The 8,220-nt window shown below is 52.4% G+C and overlaps 1 protein-coding gene across 1 annotated transcript; it reads left to right on the top strand.

The window, feature by feature from the left end:
- Positions 1 to 1,261: 1,261 nt before the first annotated feature.
- On the top strand, positions 1,262 to 3,556 carry LOC107299719 (chelonianin; the record flags this gene model as incomplete). The annotated part of the gene is made up of 4 exons (XM_015829063.1): positions 1,262 to 1,438; positions 1,752 to 1,892; positions 2,593 to 2,760; positions 3,292 to 3,556. Coding segments are annotated over 4 exons (506 nt in total), but the record flags the coding sequence as incomplete, so codon positions are not given.
- Between the last annotated feature and the right edge of the window lie 4,664 nt (positions 3,557 to 8,220).

The following is an 8,220-nucleotide window of genomic DNA, read 5'->3' as shown; positions in this document are numbered from 1 at the left end:
GGAAGTAGCTCCTTGGAATTCTTTGGGTCGAAAACGCCTTCCCCGTCCCCCCCCTCCCCCCCCATTGGCTCTGGAATAGCAGGACTTGACTTGGATTCTAACAGAATGGCTAATTGGGGTATGCAAATGAGGCCAGATCCGACTACAGCCATTTGTCTGGAATGGTAAAAGGTTTCCTGCCTGAGCAGGGGGTTGGACTAGAAGACCTCCAAGGTCCCTTCCAGCTTCTATTCTATTCGATTCGATTCTATTTTCTGTTCTATTCTATTCTATATTTCTATTCTATATTTCTATTCTGTTCTATTCTCTGTTCTATTCTGTTCTATTCTATTCTATATTTCTATTCTATATTTCTATTCTATATTTCTATTCTATTCTATTCTATTTTCTGTTCTATTCTGTTCTATTTTCTGTTCTATTCTGTTCTATTCTGTTCTATTCTATATTTCTATTCTATATTTCTATTCTGTTCTATTCTGTTTTCTGTTCTATTCTGTTTTATTCTATTCTATTTTCTGTTCTATTTTCTGTTCTATTCTATATTTCTATTCTATATTTCTATTCTATATTTCTATTCTATTCTATTCTATTTTCTGTTCTATTTTCTGTTCTATTCTGTTCTATTCTATTCTATATTTCTATTCTATATTTCTATTCTATTCTATTCTATTTTCTGTTCTATTCTGTTCTATTCTATTTTCTGTTCTATTCTGTTCTATTTTCTGTTCTATTCTGTTCTTTTCTATTTTATGTTCTATTCTGTTCTATTCTATTCTATTTTCTGTTCTGTTCTGTTCAAGGCCTTCACGGTCCCTTCCAGCATAAGGATTCCAATATTCAGCATTCTGGTGTGACGTTTTCCCTCGCTTCAGGGCCTCTGGTTGATTGAGTTTCAGTTAAAATATAACCAGCTAACAAAGACAACTAAAACAAACAAACACATTAAAAAAAAAACAGCCTGGGATTTAGAGGGATCCTCCCTGGGTCAAGAGACAGCCCCAAAGCCCCCAAGGCTCTGGCTGCAAATTCTATTAGGGGGAGGGTCTCCAACCATGACCATTCTAAGACTTGTGGACTTCAATCCCCCAGAAAGTTAAAGTTCCAACTGCCCAGGAGTTGAACTCCACAAGTCACACAGTGGCTGAGGTTGGCGACCCCTCTATTCCGGGGGGGGGGCTTCTCTATCCTTCTCCACACACACACCCCAGAGCACCTACAACAGAGCAAAGTTCTGAGTTTCCCGAATCTTCTCTCTGGCCAGTCGAGGGAAGCTGCACCACCTTCCCCAACGCTTCGGAACGATGCGGGGAGCCCAAACACCGTTTTTTCTACAACGTCACCTCCAAGAGCTGCGAGCCTTTCGTTTACCACGGGTGCCCCAGGAACCGCAACCGCTACCACACCCTGGAGGAATGCAAGCGCTACTGCGGACAGATTGGTGAGCCTGGCTCTTTGGCAGGGAGGGGTCTTCGGGAGGGAGGGGGGGGTCTGTTGAGCCCCTGCGGGAAAAGGCCCGAGCCAGCCTCGCTTTTTGGGGTGCTGCCCCTGCACGATGCACCCCCCACCCTTGACTGGTCCTCCTTTGGTGCAGCCGATCTCAGGAGTCCAGTACGGGGAGGGGGGAAGCTCCCCTCCTTTTCCTGCCCCTCCTGTGCCCCCCCACACACACACACTGATGGGGTTTGTGCCAGCCCTTGTGGGGCTGCACGAGTGGCGCTTCCCAGAGCCCATGGCTGGATTCTGTTTTGCAGAAAAGCCGGGCTACTGCCCGCCGAGCCCCCGGGGCGCCATGGTGCCATGCCTGGCAGAGTGCTTGCACGACGGAGGCTGCAAGGAGACGAAGAAGTGCTGCTCCTACGGCTGTTCCTTGCGCTGCGTGGAGCCCGTCACAGGTGAGACCCAGAGCCAGCCGCTCTACGGGAGGGGGGCGTGGGCCGTGAGCAACTCCGTGGCTGTGTCTTGGCAGGCCACGCACGCCATCCGTAGGCCTCCGGGTGCCCCTGGCGTGCTAATGGCAGAGCTCCCGGCTCATCTGCAGATGCTGGGCATGGTGGAGGGCACTGGGGCCCACCAGATGTTTGGGAGCTGCAAGGCCAGTCACACCAGGCCATGTGGCCAGTCGGACCAGCACCAAAAGTACAGGGGCCATGATGTCATTGGCACCCGGGCCCTTCTAGAGATTCCAACTGGTTGGTAGTTTGCCCTGGACCAAGCCTTCTGGGTCTCTTTCTTCCTTCCTTCCTTCCTTCCTTCCTTCCTTCCTTCCTTCCTTCCTTCCCTCTGACTCTCCTTCCTTCCTTCCTCTCTCCCTTCCTTCCTCCCTCCCTTCTTCCTTTCTTCCTTTCTTCCTCTCTCCCTCCTTCCTCCCTCCCTCCCTCCCTTCTTCCTTCCTTCCTCCCTCCCTTCCTTCTTCCTTCCTTCCTTTCTTCTCCCTCCCTCCTTCCTTCCCCCCTCCCTCNCCTCCTCCTCCCTCCTCCCTCCCTCCTTTCTTCCTTCCTCCCTCCCTCCCTCCCTCCCTCCTCCCTCCTCCCTCCTTCTTAAAGCATCTATATTGCTGCCCACCTGGTGCCAACCTCTCCCTCTGCCCTGCAGACCTCTGCCAGCTGCCTGTGGAAGAAGGCCCTTGCGATTTAAAACTACCACGCTGGTTTTACAACCCGAAGACCCAGCGGTGCCAGAAGTTCGACTTCGGGGGCTGTGCAGGGAATGCCAACAACTTCAAAAAGCGTCGTTGGTGCCGGCTGAGGTGCCGCATGAGAGGTGGGTGTGTGGCACTGCGGGGGGGGGGGGCTGAAGGGTGGGGAGGCCCTGTGCAAAGAAGAGGAAGGGGAGGAAGGAGAGCCAGCCCCCTCCCACCAGCAGCACTGCCAAAGGAGCCCTCTTCCTGCACCCCCCCCTCAAGATGGGTGCTGGGGGGTCTGGCCCTCTGGACAAGACAAGAAAGAGGACCGTGGACCCCCGTAGAACACTGTCAGTCATATATCCCAGAAGACCCCCTGCTCCACCCCCAAGCTAGGTGGGCTCCCCTCCAGAAGAGGAGGTCAGCTTCCCCCAGACTAGCTGGGGGGGTCACGAAGGCGGAGGCTGGGTGTCCCCCCCCCAGAGAGAAGCAGCCCCTCACAGCGGGGGAGGGGTGCCTCTCTGCCTCTTGGACAGGCCAGCCTAGCGGGGGGGGGGAAGAACTCTCCAACACCCCTGGAGGGAGGGCCAGGAATCCCCCTTCCTGTAGCCGTCTGTCCCCCCTTCCATCCCCAGGGAAGACCATTTCTAACGCCTCCTTCGGTTTTCCAGGTTTTCCAGGCTCTCCCTAAGGGCTCCGTGGAGGGAAGCTCGGCCTGCTTCTTCCTGCTGAACCAAGAGGGATGGGTCAGGACGAGGCCAGGCGCAGGGAGCCTCCAGGCGCCTTTGGAAGGAAGGGAATTCTGGAATAAATTATTGCCCGGAGGAGACGGTGGTCCTGGACGCTGTGCCTGTGCTCAGAAGAGTGCAAAGACTGCTCCACCTTCAAAGCACGGAATTTGCCAGACCTGCCGGGCACCTTTCTGGTACCCTCTCCCCCCCCCCCGTGCCTCTGTAGAAATTGGACAATGAATCAATAAAGCCACTTGCCACAGACTGGGTGCCCCTCTGGCTGCTCCCTTCCCTCCTTGCCAGGCATAGAGGGCAGCGTGTGCCAGCCCTACCCACCCAAGCAGCCACCACAGACACGGGGTGTGTGTGTGGAGGGCTGGGGGGCTTCTCTCCCTCTACATACAGGAGCCGCCCACCTATTTTGCCCACTTAATGCTCCCCGTTTCCTACCCAGTGGCTGCATTCTCACACCTCCCTTCAACCGGATCCTGGATCGACCTGTTTTTCTCTGTTCACACCACACACTGCATCATAAACTTGCCAAAGAGCAACACACAAACCGAGAAAAGTCTCCAGATTTCACCAGTTGTGAGACACGCTGGCCCAGGACTCCCCCCCCAAACTTCTAATGAGTCAAGGATAGCCAAAGGATGAAGTGGACAGAAAGCCAGCTCAAAGAAAAAATTCCTCCGCTGCTCCAGATCAAGTGGGGGCCATCCTGGCGGCCCCCTGCTTCAGTAGTTGCATTAATGGCTTAGAGGGGGGGGAATGGGTCTCAGAGCCACAGACGGCACCAGGAGGGCCCCCCCCCCGTAGAGTTTGAAAAGGGTTTGGGGGAGGGGATGCTGGGGAGGGGACAAAATGTAGCCCAGCCCCATCCAGACCCCTGCAAGGAGCCTCTAAACAGGGCTGCGACCTTAAGGATGGTGTCAACTTTAAAGAAGGGATTTCATAAAAACATGTTTTTGCAAGCTTGGGTTGAAGCATGGAAAAAGGTCTGAATAGAACGATTGCAGACAAGTGGCTGTCCAGTCACTTCTTAAAAACCTCCAGGGGTGGAGCACCCTCACCTGGTGGCAAGTTGTTCCACTGGTTTCATTCTTCTCACTGTTAGGGAAAAAAACAAAGGTACAAGTACAGATTAGGCGAAACCTGGCTCAAAAACAACAACTGTGAGAGGGACCTTGGAGTCCTAGTGGATGATCCCTTGACCATGAGCCAGTCGTGTGCAGCAGCAGCAGCCAAAAAAGCTAACACAATCCTGGGTTGTATAAACAGAGGCACAGAATCAAGATCACGGGAAGTATTAGTACCGCTTCATAAAACCCTAGTAAGGCCACACCTGGAATCCTGCAGCCAATTTTGGTCACCATATCACAAAAAAGATGTTGAGACCTTGGGGAAAAAAAGTTCAGAGAAGAGCAACTAAGATGATCCAAAGCCTGGAGACTAAAACATACGAAGAACGGCTGCGGGGCTTGGGTTTGGCCAGTCTAAAGAAAAGAAGAAATAGGGGGGACAAGATAGCAGTGTTCCAGTATCTGAGGGGCTACCACATAGAAGAGGGGGTCAAACTATTCTCCAAGGCACCAGAAGGCAGGAGAAGAAGCAACAGATGGAAACCAATCAAGGAGAGAAGCAACCTAGAATTAAGGAGAAACTTCCTAACAGGGAGGACAATTAACCAGTGGAACAGCTCGCCACCAGAAGCTGTTGATGCTCCATTACTGGAGGTTTTTAAGAAGAGACTGCACAGCCACTTGTCTGGGATGGTGTAGGGCAGTGATGGCGAACTTTTTAGAGATCGAGTGCCCAAAAAGCACCCCGCCCATCCACCCACCCCCTACTACGCCTTCCACTCCGTCCACCCACAAGGCCACCCATCGCCTCCATGGCCCGCTGCAGATTGCCCAGGTGGCCCTGCAGCACCATGGCAGCCACGCCCTCTGCCCGCGCCCTGCAGCATTTTCGCAATGGGGTGCGAGAGCAGAGTCTTGTCCCTGCTGCCCGGCTGCCATGTCCTTGGATGCGCGACTCCGTGTAGACCGCATCTGGGAGCGACTCTCCTCTGGGGGGCTGCTGGGGAGGAGGGGCCGCAGGGGGAGGCAGGGCTGGGGCGACAGCACGTGTGCCCACAGAGAGGGCTCTGAGTGCTGCCTCTAACACGCATGCCATAGGTTCACCACCACTGGTATAGGGTCTCCTGCTTGAGCAGGGGGTTGGACTAGAAGACCTCCAAGGTCCCTCCCAGCTCTATTCTGATTCTAACAACTCGGGTGAACATAGCTAATACTCCTCCCTCCCCTTATGGTCCCCACCACAGCAACCCTGTGAGGTGGGATTGGGCTGAGGGAGAAGGGCCGGTCGAAAGTCACCCAGCCGGCTTCCATAGCTAGGGCAGGACCAGAACTCGGTGCTGGAGGAGAGGGTTGGGCCAGAAGCCCTCCGAGGTCCCTTCCGACTCTGTCATTCCGCATTCTGGGAGTTCCTCTCCTGGAAGCCAGGAAGCAGCGGGGGGGGGGGGGTGGAGAGGGACACCCCCTGCTGGCCATTCACTGCCCAGCATTGCAGAGGCTGCTGCCCAAGCTCTCTGCGGCCCAGAGGGTCCCAGGGCTGGAGGGAGGGGGTGGAGCGGGGGATGAGCAGCCTGGGGGAAGACATGGGCTGGCCTAAACAACCCCCCCCCCCAGGCTTGCAAGGTTTTCCACAATGGGTTGACCTCCCGGAACGTGGCTTCGGTGGCTCCTGTACACACCAGGTGGGAAAAAGCTATCCTGAGGCAGCCTAGAAGGGTGATCGGAGCTTCCTTCCAAGAATTGTGGGTGCTCCATCACTGGAAGTTTTCAAGAAGAGACTGGACAGCCAATCTGTTTGAAATGATATAGGGTCTCCTGCTTGAGCAGGGGGTTGGACTAGAAGACCTCCAAGGTCCCTCCCCAGGTCTATTATTCTGTTATTCATTCAGTGGTGGAGAAAACAACCCCCAGGAACAGGGCTTGCTGATCCATCACTGACGTAAATGGAAACGGAGAATTTCCCCTGCATTTTCTCACTCCCATAAAACACAACCCGAGCATCACAATCAACCACCAGGGAGGAAAAACCCCAACACTTACTATAGCACAAGACTTTTATTGTGGGTCCAGCTGAGGAAGAAGCTGCCTCCAGAACCTGGATCAGCTATTGGGACAGAAATCAGGCAACTGGTCCAAACTCAGGTGACAGGAAGTCCATAGCTTCTTAATCTTAATCCGAATAGAGCTGGAAGGGACCTTAGAGGTCTTCTAGTCCAACCCCCTGCTCAAGCAGGAGACCCTATTCCATTTTGGAAAAGTGACTGTCCAGTCTCTTCTTAAAAACCTCCAGAAATGGAGCAGCCACAATTTCTGGAGTGAAGCCATTCCAGTGGTTAATTGTCCTCACTGTCAGGAAGTTTCTCCTTAGTTCCAGGTTGCTTCTCTCCTTGATTAGTTTCCATCCGTTGCTTCTTGTCCTGCCTTCAGGGGCTTTGGAGAATAGCTTGACTCCCTCTTCTTTGGGGCAGCCCCTGAGATACTGGAAGGCTGCTGTCATATCCCCCTTAGTCCTTCTTTTATCTGGACCGGCCATACTCAATTCCTGAAACCATTTTGAATTTTGTATTTTAACCTGATCTTAAACCAAATTAAAAAATACATTAAAAAACCTTAATCAACTACTATATTGTTCCAATCAGGATCACAGAGTCCCCTGTTTATGAGCAGACACAGCCCACAAATTTTATTAAGTACACCACGGCCAGTGAACTCAAACACAACAGAATTTGTGTAATGGGTGCGATTTAGACATGGCAGGCCATTTCAAAATTGCAAAAACTGCACTGGACTCTGGAAACTGGCTGCCATGTCTACATCCCACCCATTGTACAGATTCTGCTCTGTTCGAGCTCAGAGGCCATGGTGGTGCTTAATAAAATTAGTGGGTTGCATCTGCTCATAAAGAGGGGAGCTCTGGGTGATCTTGAGGAGAACGCTACAGTTGACCAAGTTATGGATAAAAACAAATTTTAATTGTTCAGTCTTGCTTGGGAGGAGAGAATTCCACAGCAACTGAATTCAGGAACTACAATCCGGATCGTTCTGAGGAGGAGAATTAAGCTGAATCTGATAATGAGAAGCAGGAAGGGCTGAACTCCGCAGAGTTCTGGGCTGGTGAGGGTGGGGGGCCAGCCCATAATATTTTTTTTGCTTGAGGTTCATCAGAGCATGGGTTGGGGGCACACAAGGGGAGGGGCCCTATCTAGTGAACTGCCAGGCTGCAACTGGGAGTTGTGAAGTGCTCCAGGAGGAAGTGGTCCAGAATCCCACCACACCTGTACCAGATCTTCCATCTTGCTCACCACACATCTGGGCAGCTTCCCATTGCAGCCTCTGATGCCTCCTTGGGAGGTGAGACAGTCCATTGGACCCATGAGTTGGGGGTGGAGTGGGGACTAATGGGGATATGTGTGAGGGTGGGGGACTTTGGGAGATGTGATGGATACCGATATACAGTGGGTTGATTTGATTCTGGATGTTTTTGTTGTTATTCTATCTCTCACTGTTAAAATAAAACTACAATTAAAATAATGGACTGATCATTTCTTTGTCAGTAGGCAAGCGAACAAAATCAGCAGGGGATCAAATAATTCTCCCCCCACCACCACTGTAAGTAGGAGATTCCTTGGAACATCTCTGGATAAGGAGAAGACAGAGATTGCCCACAAGTGCTCCGGATGGCTGCTCCTCAGAAGGCGATAATAACAGGAGGGAGGCTTTCCATGGCTTGGAGCGGATTCGCTGTCTTGCTCACAGTTGTGGCAGGGACTTTTAAAGGACTCCCAGGTTGCAA

This window comes from Protobothrops mucrosquamatus, unplaced genomic scaffold (genome assembly GCF_001527695.2).
Source record: "Protobothrops mucrosquamatus isolate PMUCROS unplaced genomic scaffold, P.Mucros_1.0 scaffold5343, whole genome shotgun sequence".
NCBI classification, from domain to species: Eukaryota; Metazoa; Chordata; class Lepidosauria; order Squamata; family Viperidae; genus Protobothrops; species Protobothrops mucrosquamatus.
The sequence above is the reverse complement of the archived record's forward strand: the minus strand, read 5'-3'. Positions and strand labels throughout refer to the sequence as shown.